The following is a 12,569-nucleotide window of genomic DNA, read 5'->3' as shown; positions in this document are numbered from 1 at the left end:
AGAACATGCATAGACATGTTCATACTTTATAATAGCGGGAGATTCTTATAACAGATCTTGTTACTGTTAATGGCAACTGGAATGAGGTGACTTAAGTTGTAATTTTAAATACATAATGGACTAAATTTGCATTGCTTGCAGAAACTGTAACAGCCAACCCTTAGATACTTTTAGTAGCATTAAAAATACTACTGTTGAGTGGTCTGTGTTGGCAACCATGTTGGCAACGATGAGGCCTTCGCTGCTTGAAATTCAGTCGTCTGTCTTTAGAGGGGATCAAAGTGGACACAATGTTCAAGATTTGTTTTCCTTGAAGGGTCATAAAAATGCTATCCTTGTATATTATATTTAAAATTAATAAAATGCAAAGAATAAATAAAGTTGGTCTTTTCCTACAGTAAATGTCCGTTCATCATCTTTCTAGTTTCAAGAGCTGAGTCATTTATTAGTCATTCATTATTTTCAATGAAATATGACATAATCAGACTTCTGCCTTGGCTGCAGTTGATTCTCCTAACCTCTGTTTTTTTTATTTTCTAGTTCCCAGAGTGCGGCTTTTATGGCATTTATGACAAGATATTGCTGTTCAAGCATGACACATCTACCAACAACATACTACAACTAGTTAAAGCTGCCAGCGACATCCAGGAGGGAGATCTGGTGGAGGTAGTGCTCTCTGGTAAGCTCTTCTCTTCTCTTCTCTTCTCTTCTCTTCTCTTCTCTTCTCTTCTCTTCTCTTCATAAGATAACCATATCAAAAACGAAATCATCTTTCCATTTGTCTTATCTATCTGTAATTACTTCATTGCTTTCATCCTTATCTGCTTATTTTACTACAGGTCCTACTTTACACTACCCTAATCTGTTCTTTCATTGTTTCAAACTGTAATTCCGCTCGTGTCCGCGGTCAGAAACTTGATCTATTTTTCCATCCCGTTTGTATCTCATTCATCTAATCGTTTTCCATTTTGCTCCCTTACAATACCGTGATTGTATCTTGTCCTAATGTGACGTGTTATCTATTTTAGCGGCAGCTACGTTTGAAGATTTCCAGATTCGGCCCCACGCGCTCAATGTGCACTCTTACCGGGCCCCGGCTTTCTGCGATCACTGTGGAGAAATGCTGTTTGGGCTGGTTAGACAAGGACTCAAATGTGATGGTGAGGAAAAAACAGTGAGAAGAAGTGTGAATAGCACTTGACACTGATGTGGTGAAACAAATTTGAACACTCAGTAAATATGCTCCATCTCTCTGCTCCCTCGTTCTTGGATGCATGCTGCCCCCTGCAGGTTGCGGGCTAAACTACCACAAACGCTGTGCATTCAGCATCCCGAACAACTGTAGTGGGGCTCGCAAACGCCGTCTGTCCACCACGTCCCTGAGCAGCAGCCAGTCCCTGCGCCTTTCCACCACTGAGTCGGTGTACAGCGTTGGGACAGCCTCCACCTGCGCAGAGGAAGCGAGTCTTATTCGCTCACACACTCAAATGGTACTGGTGCATTTATCCACACAATGCTGAAGTCACTTTTAGAATTCTTTTGACTGCCACATTTTCTGAAACACTGAGTAGTTTCCTCAGACATTCCTAATTCCCAAACAGTTTTCATTAAACTTCATTGAGCAGTATTTTTTTCCTTCTCTGTGTACGCAAGTAGTCTTGTCGTGTTTGAGATATTCATCTGAAACTCTTCCTGTCTGACTGCATTCCGCTAAAGGGGCATTGCACTGCAATTTCAGTGAACTTTAAGTAAACAGATTAGGTCCGTTGAGGCTGTAATACTTACTGCTGCTGATTTCCCCTGTTCATCAACTCTATTTGCAAAGAAGATGTAGAAAAAACATTTAATTAGATGGGTAGTAACACTTATTACTGAGTGATTTCCCCTGGTTATTTGCTCCCAATTTAAAAAGAAGTAGGAAAGCCATCTAATTGGAGAGACCACACATGCACACACGTACATGCTGACACGGATACGCATATATATATGATGTACCAGATAAAATCATAAACATATGAGGAGTTAATTATCACCCAAAACTACAGCTTCCTGTGTTTTTGTTTTTTTTTTTTTTAAGCCATTTTCAGTTGGAAATTTAGTTACAATAGGAAGATGTTTTCAGAGAAGGAACTGAAAACAATGTAAACACTCTGTCCAAAGAACAGACTGATACACAGCGACTCGAAGGTGAACAAAGTTTTGCATTTAACAGCTAAGGAGTCACATATTTCCCTTGGGTGTTGTTTGAAAACAAAAACAGAGCAAAAAGAAAGTGATTATAAGGGACTTTTGTGAATAGGGAGAGCTAAAAAAACATAACAGTGTGGCTCTGTAATTTCTAGATGTGAGTAGCTGGGTCATTCCATATACACCTGCAGCATCTGCTGATTTATTTTGTTTTTGGGGTTGTTTTTTTTCTTTTTTCTTAAGTTAGTGATTACAGGTCCTCAAAGTAATTAGTGGTGGCCTCACATTTGGCATGTGTTAAGTTGCCTTTTTTTTTCTCACCAGTTGTGTTTTTTTTGTTTGTTTGTTTTTTCCCTAGCTAGCTATATGAAATGACTGAAAGCTCATTTAGGGCCTCTTAGAACTGCAAACAAATCTGTTTTACAGCACAGCTTCAAGTGTCCAAATCTAATAAACCTAACACACATTTTACCTCATGGCCACTTTAATACTGCTTCTACTGTTTACATAAATAATGTGGGCTGTAGGAGGGTAGATGGGATGGGATGAGTCACTCCACTGTTTGCTGACTAATTCACTGATCAAATCAACAGTTATTAATTAAGGTTAGGAGCCTATAAAGCAAAAATGAAGTAATTAATTACTTTGGCTACAGGGTGAATAGTTTCCAAAGGTTTTGATTTAAGCACCTCAGCAATCGTTAGTGTCACTAAAAGTTTGTTTCCTTTTTATTCTGCCAGCCACGGACAGCTAGCGACGCCCGGCGTTTTTACACGGGGCGACCAGTTCATCTCGACAAGATGCTGATGAGCAAGGTAAAGGTGCCCCACACGTTCGCTGTTCACTCATACACTCGACCGACGGTGTGCCAGTACTGCAAGAGGCTTCTTAGAGGACTTTTCCGACAGGGTCTGCAGTGCAAAGGTGAGCGCAGCTGAAGAGAGTGTCTTCTTTGTATGAGCTTCAGTGAGATGCAGAATACTCACTGGTCTTACTGGTTTACCTAAACTGTTTCTGCAATCTTCTCAGATTGTAAATTCAACTGCCACAAACGATGTGCATACAAAGTTCCTAATGACTGCCTTGGGGAGACCATTGGAGGTGAGTAAAGATGAATGTACTAGCTTTTGTGGTGTGTGTGTGTGTATAACTCTGTTAACCCTGCATGGATTTGATAACACGTTTCCATTGTCAGAATTAGATTACTTGAGAGTATTGAGAGTATTGAAACACTTTATCTAACGGCTCAGAAACTCACTATACTAATCTTTTTATCTTCTCAGAAAACAGAAGCAACTCTGGTAAGTATTCTTGGTGTTGGTTTGCATGAAAGTCAACTAGTTTCTATAGCATGTTAGAATTAGAAGTTACGGCAGAAGAATGATAATAGCATTTGTTTCATAGTATATTTAAGGCTAAGCTGCACTTAACCCCTTCTCTTGTTTGTTTTTTTGGCTCAGACATGTTGAGTCCCACTGCGGACCCTGAGGTTCCAATGGACTTTAGCAGTGAATATGACGGCTCTGACAAGTCTTCAATAGATGACTCGGACGAGGCCTGCAGCATCCCTGGTTCCTTTTCACCTGACAACAATCAGGATGGAACTAGTGGAGATCAAAGGTGTGAGATGTTTTGGAGTCCTGTTAAAAATATTATAGACAGACTGATAAAAATGTAATTAAACTCATATTTTACCTGCTGACCACCTTAATGCTTTTCCTTCTAGTGTTTACATCCCTTTAATGAGGGTGGTACAGTCTGTGAGACAAACAACCCGTCGATCCAGCACAGCTATAAAGGAAGGATGGATGGTTCACTACAGCAATAAAGACACACTGGTAAAAACACTACCCATGATTCCTGTACTGCCCTCTTTCTAAAACTATACATGAATCACTCTGCAATTCTGCTGAAAAGTAGTGGAACACTTGGAGACTTAAGTAAATTTATTGTAGATGCATAAACTCACTTTCTTCACTTTCTCTTCTATGATTTATGGCAGTAAATTCCTTCTAGACATCTATTTTCTCCGCCTGGCAGCTTGTTTTGCAGCCATTTCCACCTTGATGAGGTCCCCGCTTTCACGCACTTTATTGCTTCCTTTTCCGTAATATTTCTGTGTATGAGGCTGAAGCTCCTTGAAAACATTACAGCACTCAGCAGATGGAATAATTTCAACCTAAAATCCATTTCCTGCCTTCTTTCTCTTAAGATCTAAAGTCTATATTTGACTTTTTAGGACAATTTATTTGCCTTTTCATTACTTGTTTTGTTTTTTCCTTGTTTCTTTTCCCCCGGGCTGGCTGAACTAACACTCTTCGTTCACTTTTTCTTTCTCTCGATTCCCACCTGTTCATCTGGTAGCTTAAATTCCTTCTCATCCTTCTTCTCCTTTGGCATTTGGTGACATCCCCTTTAATTCCTGAAATTTACCCCCCGGTCCATGCCCTATCTATTATACTCTGGCCTCGCTACACCACGCTCATTTTTGTTGTCCCATCCCAACATCTCACCCTACTCCAACCCCCAACAGAGAAAGAGGCACTACTGGCGTCTGGACTGTAAGTGCATCATCCTTTTCCAGAATAACACCTCCAACAAATACTACAAGGTAACGACAGCTTTTGTCTTAACAAGCTAAGATTTATTTAAAGTGTGCAGCCCTTTTCTTTTGCTAACCCATTCATTTATTCACCTGCAGGAGATCCCTCTTTCTGAGATCCTGGAGTTGCGTCCTGCTTCTAACTTCAGTCTCGTCTCCCAAGGCACCAATCCCCACTGCTTTGAGTTTATCACAGCCACTATGTGCTACTTTGTAGGGGAGGATCCCAACACCCTCCCCTCTGTGACCCAAAGCCATCCCCAGACTGTCCCACAGACACCTCCCTCCCCAAGCCAGGTGGCGCCAAACAGTGGCATCGGACGTGAGGTGGCCAAAGCATGGGAGAGCGCCATTCGACAGGCCCTTATGCCAGTCATCTTTCAGGACGCACCGCCAGCTGAGGGGAATACGCCTCACAGTAAGTTGAGAAACAGGTTGATGAAATTGTTTTGTGGAAGATTGTATCGCCAAGATAAAAAGACATAATTTAGAACTATTACACTGCATAACCTATGCTTTGTTCCTATCACTGTTTTTCTTTTTCAGGACAAGCTTCTATCAGCATATCTGTGTCCAACAGTCAAATCCAAGAGAATGTGGTATGATTTGTGGTCAAATTAACTAATTTCTGTCAATATTTACATCAATTATACATTAAGCATTATGCATGAAATATTGCATCCCTACAGGATATTGGCACAGTGTACCAGATTTTTGCTGATGAAGTGCTTGGATCTGGGCAATTTGGAGTAGTGTATGGAGGTATGGAGACCTACATCCGACAATGGAATTGATCAGTCCATTGATTAGATGGTTAAAGTGCTTTGCTGGAAGCAGTGGTGTCTAAAGTTTGAAGCTAACAAGAAGCAAGATTGTATTTCACAACCTCTGCAAATCATGCACTGTGCTAAAATGTGTTTTTAAAGTTGACCTGATTTGACACATAATAGGCTGTTTACAGGTCTTAAGGAGGACTGCTTTAGTCAGTTTTTACATGTGATGTTTCTCATGCCAGCATTAGTCCAGAGTAAAAGTTAGAAAAATAAATAATAAAAATCTGTGTGTGTGTAGAGATAAACGTATATGTATCACAAGTTAGCATTTTAAATGTTAAAGTTTATGACAACACAGTTAGAAAAGACTGAACAAGTATGGTGTGCTAGGAAGGGATGCCAGGGGAAAACTGTATAAAAAAAGAAGAAAGCACCACCGCTTAGGTGTGCAAAGTTGCATCTAAACAAACCACAGGAAATCTGGAACGATGTCCATTAGACAGACAAAGCCAAAGTGGAGATGTTTGGCCATAATGCTCAGCACCATGTTTGGTGAAAACCAAACACAGCACAAACGGCTCATACCAACTGTCAAGCACCGAGGTGGAGGTGTGATGATTTGGAGTTGTTTTGCAGCCACACAACTTGGGCACCTTGCAGTTATTGAGTTGATTGTGATCTCCTCTGTATACCAAAGTATTGTAGAGTCAAAACTGAGGTAATGTGGCCAAGCTCTAAAGCTTGACTGAGACAACATGACCCTGAGCATAGCACAAAATCAACAACAGAATGTTTGAAGAAGAAAAGACAACCTGACTGAAATGCAGTGGCAGGATTTCAGGAGGTTTTTAGCAAACCTCAATGAACTGAAGCGATATCTTAAAGACAAGCGTGTGTGTGTGTGTGTGTGTGTGTGTGGTTGTTGGGGGCGGGGGGATCTGCCACAATGTTATGGATGGAGTCCTCAAAAAAATTGTACATGTGTGTATATTCAGGTTACTGTCTCAAACAATCTGTTACTTGCACACACTCCCTTCAGGAAAGCACAGGAAGACAGGGAGAGACGTGGCCGTCAAAGTCATCGACAAGCTTCGTTTTCCAACCAAGCAAGAGAGCCAACTGAGGAATGAGGTGGCCATCCTGCAGGTAAACGCACACATTTCACTGGATTTTCTCTCAGAAGAAATCATGGTAATGATTACGTCTAAAAGTGTCTGTGTAGGTTCTCAATCATACAGGTCATGGTAGTCTAAGAAGCTTGAAAAGAAAGCGACTGCACTTCTCATCCAAGAGCCATTTCGGTTCTAAAACCACTCGTAATCATGTGAGTCATTAAATGAGCCAAGGTGTGGAAAAAAGGCAGGGTTCATTGCTAGCAAAGGTTTTGGGTGAACCCACTGTGAGACCAAGAGGTCAACTGTCCTACTGAGGTCACCTTTTTGCACCAACAGTCAGCCACCTAAAATAGTCTTGAGATTCCTTCCCAGGCACCTCAAACCACACTCACAACCTGCATCAGGTGATCTCAACAGGTCACATGATACGATGGTTTTACCCGAAACCTTTGGTGGCAATGACGGATCTTTTTTTTTTTTTACACCTCGGCTCATGTGATGACTCGCACGATTAATTGTGGGTCAACGACTCTCTTAAGGGACGACCCCCACTAGGGTTTAAATACCTGGGACTCTCCACCGTTTGGTTTTAGAACTGAAGAAGCCTTTTGGATGAGAGGTGAAACGTCTCCACAAAACATAATCCAAATTCTTCCTTTCCAAGCTCATTATGTCTGAAAGAAAGTAAAAAACATTTATAATATTAAAAACTACCATTAAACACATTGAGACAGTAATAATGTAATAGTAATCTGTGCTTTGCAGTATCACAATAGCCAGCCACTATTAAAAAAGATCAGTTTTGCTTATTTAAATTATTAATTTGTAATTATTTTGACAGTATTTAAATAAGTGGTACTGTTTTTCCTTTCCTTTTGTGATCGTAACTTCTGAACAAGAGCAAAAATGAAAGTTTACATACAGAATTAAGACATTTAACACTTTCATTCATCCCAAATATGTGACAGTGAAAAACTACACATCAACACTGTCTGTTTAAAATATATTTTTTTGAAAAAGTAACAAAGTACGTTTGATTTCACCTTCTTGGGCGGCAAACTTTTCTTTAGCTTGGGTTTTTTCCCCAGCAGATGGAGGTAGTGGTGCACTAGTCAGTCTGAACTTCAAGTGGTTACCCACTTGCCATTTTACACAAGTGCAGTTACGCAGTCATTATTATTTATGGAACATATGTCATATGTGTGACTTCTGTGGAATATTTATATTGTTTGCCAAAACTGAGTTTATACATTTTCTATTCTTTGCTTCCTTCTCCTGTGGTTTACTGTCTGGTTGTCACGGTCTGGTCCCTTCTGTTTATCCCCTCCTGTGACGTTCTTCCTGTCTTGCCCAATTTATATTTGCTTCTTGAATTCACACTCTATCACAGTTTATGTCTGGTATTTCATCTTTTTACACACAGCACATTTTTTCTTATCATCCACCTTCCCCCCACATCCCCTCACCCTTCTGTTGTATCTCTCAGAGTTTACGTCACCTGGGCATTGTGAACCTGGAATGTATGTTTGAAACCCCAGAGAAAGTGTTTGTGGTCATGGAGAAACTACACGGTGACATGCTGGAGATGATTCTCTCCAGCGAAAAAGGCAGATTGCCTGAGAGGCTCACAAAGTTTCTCATTACGCAGGTGTGTATGGGTTTTGAAATAAGTCCCATAGCGGTCTTGTGGTTACTTGCGTAGTAGAGGCCCACAAGCCTAAAATGGCATTCTGATGCTGCAGTGTTTTGGTGTATGCTTCCTCTGCTGTCATGGTGAATATTTACTGAACCATTCTGCATATTCTAAAATGAAGCTTTGTTTGTTTTTTGTTTCGGATCAACTTGGTCCCGTGGTTTTGGGTATGCACATGACGTTGGTGTGCATGCAGATTCTTGCAGCTCTGAGGCATCTGCACTTCAAGAACATTGTTCACTGTGACCTAAAACCTGAAAATGTGCTACTTGCCTCTGCCGATCCCTTCCCACAGGTACACACACACACACACACACACACACACACTTGCCCAACCAGTTCGTTTGCAACACATGTGGTTTCTGCACTTGCTCGTATACATTTCCTGCCATTTAGTTATTTTATCAGATGCCTCGCAGTCATGTGTCTCTGTTCTTGACTGTTTTCTTCTCTCAGGTGAAGTTGTGTGATTTTGGCTTTGCCCGTATCATCGGAGAGAAGTCATTCCGTCGTTCCGTGGTTGGCACACCTGCCTATCTGGCTCCAGAAGTTCTGTTAAACCAGGGCTATAACCGCTCACTAGACATGTGGTCAGTCGGCGTCATTATGTACGTCAGCCTCAGCGGGACATTCCCGTTCAATGAAGACGAAGATATCAATGACCAGATCCACAACGCAGCCTTTATGTATCCTCCTAATCCCTGGAAGCAGATCTCCAGTGATGGTAATCTCAGAGTGGGAATCAGCTAGAGGAGATTTCTCCTATTGCACACACCTTGAGATGGACGTTGATGTACACTTGCAATACTTGCAAAAGCTATTGCATTGGTTTTTGTAAACAATATATAAAATTGTTATCAAACATCAGTTTTGCCTAGTAGTGGAGCAAAAAACAAAACATGTGAGTGCATATGAGAAAGGGCAGCAAAGAGTGACTAGTACTGAATGTTGTTTGCAGAATGCAACCAATCTGATCTATGATAAGTTACACTGCAGTTTTACCTCAACTAAACTTGGGTTTAGTGTCTAGACAAAGAAGGTATGATAAGAGATAAGAGGGTATGATTTTATGTGGGGGGGGTTTCCTCAAATTTGTTTTTTGTTGAACCGCGTTTGTTTGTGTTTCCAGCTATTGACCTGATCAACAACCTGCTGCAAGTTAAGATGAGGAAACGCTACAGTGTGGATAAAAGTCTCAGCCACTCATACTTACAGGTACTATATTAATAAACTGCTCACAGGCACACATTTGAATGAATGAATGACTATTCCACTCTATTGTTCCTACAATGTTTTATCCATTATTATTGGCTGTTAAACATACAGGAAAAGGCCCCCTTTTCATTTGTAAATGCTAGTAACTTTAGTTTCCGAGCAGCAATTTAAGTCCTTAAAATTGTTGCTTTTAAAGAAAATTGCAACAATAAAGCCGAGGTCTATGCACACAAATCCAAGCGTTGAAAGGTCAGCTCAAGGCTGGAGGTTTTTAACTTCATTGAAAACATAACAGAAAGGGGATTAGTTAAAAAAAATTGTGTTTTCTTTGACTGCACTGCTCTTAAATGCTTGCTTCAAAACAAAATGTTTAGTGGTGGAAAAACAGGCCGCTGTTGCTGTTGTTTTTGTTGTTGCCAGAATGTCAGTGGATTAATTAATATTCAGTGTCACGGTAGCCACGAGTGGGTTGAAAGCATAATTTATCATTTCAGGGTCATTCTAGTTCTTATGTACACACATGCACATATGCTCGCGCAAACAAATGCATTTGCGTGTGATAAACCCAACGCCTTCAATAGCGATCAAATCTTTGCGATTCCCGACACTCAGATTTCATCACCGTGTTTATTCCTGTTTGTCATTTCCCAGGACTATCAGACATGGCTTGACCTGCGGGAACTGGAGACTAAGCTCGGGGAACGTTACATTACCCACGAGAGCGATGACAGCCGCTGGCAGATGTACGCCTGTGAACACACTCTGCCATACCCTGCTCACTTTGTGCCGCCTCCTCCGGCGCAGGCTTCCGATGACGAGGACGGCGGGGAGGATGCAGATATGCAAGGTCTCACAGAGAGGGTCAGCATACTCTGACCACAGAGAGGCAGAGGACTCACGCTCATTTAGGAAGGATGAAAGAAGCGGGAGAAGGAGAAGGGGATGGCGGCCTTGCACTCTAAAAAGACACACTTGCAAAGAATCGTGGTTTTTATAAAAAAGTGTCTGACTGATTAGAGCTGCGTGAGAGCACTCAGTTTTACAGCTATAAATCCAATTTCTCTCCTCCAGCCCGAAGAAAACCTTTAAAGCATTTACTCTGCTCGTCTTGGTCCTCTTTCATCTTTCGAATTGTTGAATTTCTTTTATGATAAAGACTGCTCAACTGTATTTCACATTCCCTGTTCAGCTGTTCAGGGTGCCTTTACAGATAAAAGTTGCGGGGTTAACCGTAAATCCAAATTTGTCAGAGGAATGAAAAACAGCATGTTCCATCCCCCTCTCAGTGTAGCGTGCCTCCGGGTAAACCAGGAAATGACATTTTTCTATCACAGGTGCAGATAAGAATCAAAGAGTTTGCTATACAAACAGTAGTAAAACCCAGCTGAAACTTTACAAAATTAAAAGCAAAGCGAGGCTTCTTTTTTTTTCTTTAATATATTAATTTAATGGGATTGACTGGAATTACAGAAAATTCAGTTCAATCTCTTTTCAGTGATGGAGCTCTTTACAGCAACAAAAGACTTCCTCTGTGCTGGTAATTACTGAAGTGAGTCCACTGAGAAAAGCCATCTATATTCACAAATGCATTCCCATAAATTCGTGTTCTATAGTGAAAACCAAAGGTATCGATCTGGCGACAGCAAATCCTCCAGTAATTACCACAGGTTTGCGGCCACAATGGCCTTTTAGAAAATTATATGTAATTAAAGACGCCATTATGAGTTTAAATGAACTAGTGTGGGGGTAGTTTAATACTTGCACTGACCAGGCAATTTTCAGCCGTGAGATTTCGTATATCGGTGACAACTCTCCGTAGCTACTGCTGAAAATTGCTTTTTATTGTGTTATCGCCCGTTGTCACCCGTCTGAGGTCAAGCAGGTCACTGAAATGATTTGTACCGTTAATGATGAGCGGATAAATGAACGCATCCTTCAGCAAAAGCAGACATTCCCCTGTGATGTAAGTGCATGGGTGGACAGTGTGGGTCACTAAACTAGTTTGGAGAACTTATTTAGTACAAGTATTGACTACCTTTCATGTCAGTGTGTTACATGTTTCTGTGAAGTAGCATTATCTAGATTCATCATTGAACATACTGTAGTTACTTTGGTCTGTTTTATGAATGTATAACCTGAAGTTTATATAGCTGTCAAATATGTGTAGACTGTGTATAACATGTTTGAAGGATGATCCTGGCTTTTAGATAATACAAACCTTCTACAGCACTGTATTTGTCTTGGAAGTTTTATTTAACGTGACGTCCGTGCATACATAACTGGGACCTGCTCATTTTCAGCTGCTTCCTGAGAAATTGCACACAGGCCTGAGCAGATACGGATTTAGTCCTAAAATATTTGTCAGCCATATACAGATTATTTGCTTTTTCCCTATTAATATATTTATGAAACAAGGGCCATTACCGTGCCTTAGATTTTCTATGTAAAAAGACGTGCTTCATTTAAAGCATAACAAAAGAATAAGGACGACTTGTTCTGCCCCACTAGTTTTCTACTCACAGCCTGACAGGCTGTTATTTCTTTTACTCTCAAAAGAAGAGCAGATTTTTTTTTCCCCAAAAATGCTGCTTGGTACTTTCGTACAGACGTAGGCAACATGGACTAAAAAATTATGATGGAATTGGGTATTCATGTAACCAGAGACACACAAAAAAGTACTCCCAGCTCTCAAAGCACAGACAGTTTTTTGTTTTTTTTGTTTTTTGGTAACACCCCACAGTCTGAGTGAGACTCAAGAGGACCCTGTGGCAATGGAGGCAAAGACGCTGAATTTTTTTCCATTGTGAGATGAGTACTCTTCAGTCAATGGAAGTGCACCCTTGTTGCTCCTACCCTACACCCATCGTCATTATCAAACAATGCCAGATGATAGACGCTTTCTCTTTTTACTTCTCTCCTTTTATTTCTTTCAAGTGTCGGTAACTTTCATTCTATCTCATCAGCTCCAATCTTCCAGCCCATTG

At 40.8% G+C, this 12,569-nt stretch overlaps 1 protein-coding gene across 3 annotated transcripts in view; it reads left to right on the top strand.

Moving 5' to 3' along the window:
* prkd2 (protein kinase D2) overlaps positions 1–11,814 on the top strand; it is a 31,629-nt gene extending 19,815 nt beyond the window's left edge. For 2 of the 3 annotated variants that reach the window (XM_005455769.4, XM_005455768.4), the window contains 18 exons: positions 541–679; positions 1,029–1,160; positions 1,291–1,490; positions 2,928–3,111; positions 3,217–3,288; positions 3,471–3,488; positions 3,648–3,807; positions 3,914–4,025; positions 4,721–4,798; positions 4,889–5,207; positions 5,336–5,388; positions 5,479–5,551; positions 6,602–6,708; positions 8,164–8,325; positions 8,567–8,665; positions 8,827–9,094; positions 9,500–9,585; positions 10,237–11,814. In XM_005455769.4, the coding sequence (XP_005455826.1) occupies positions 541–679; positions 1,029–1,160; positions 1,291–1,490; positions 2,928–3,111; positions 3,217–3,288; positions 3,471–3,488; positions 3,648–3,807; positions 3,914–4,025; positions 4,721–4,798; positions 4,889–5,207; positions 5,336–5,388; positions 5,479–5,551; positions 6,602–6,708; positions 8,164–8,325; positions 8,567–8,665; positions 8,827–9,094; positions 9,500–9,585; positions 10,237–10,461 (2,487 nt within the window). In that variant the 3' untranslated portion in view covers positions 10,462–11,814. The remainder of the gene's footprint in view (positions 1–540; positions 680–1,028; positions 1,161–1,290; positions 1,491–2,927; positions 3,112–3,216; positions 3,289–3,470; positions 3,489–3,647; positions 3,808–3,913; positions 4,026–4,720; positions 4,799–4,888; positions 5,208–5,335; positions 5,389–5,478; positions 5,552–6,601; positions 6,709–8,163; positions 8,326–8,566; positions 8,666–8,826; positions 9,095–9,499; positions 9,586–10,236) is intronic. The other variant, XM_005455770.4, reaches the window with a different exon arrangement.
* Positions 11,815–12,569: the final 755 nt, after the last annotated feature.

The sequence above is a fragment of the Oreochromis niloticus genome, linkage group LG14, assembly GCF_001858045.2.
Source record: "Oreochromis niloticus isolate F11D_XX linkage group LG14, O_niloticus_UMD_NMBU, whole genome shotgun sequence".
Classification (NCBI taxonomy): domain Eukaryota; kingdom Metazoa; phylum Chordata; class Actinopteri; order Cichliformes; family Cichlidae; genus Oreochromis; species Oreochromis niloticus.
The sequence above is the reverse complement of the archived record's forward strand: the minus strand, read 5'-3'. Positions and strand labels throughout refer to the sequence as shown.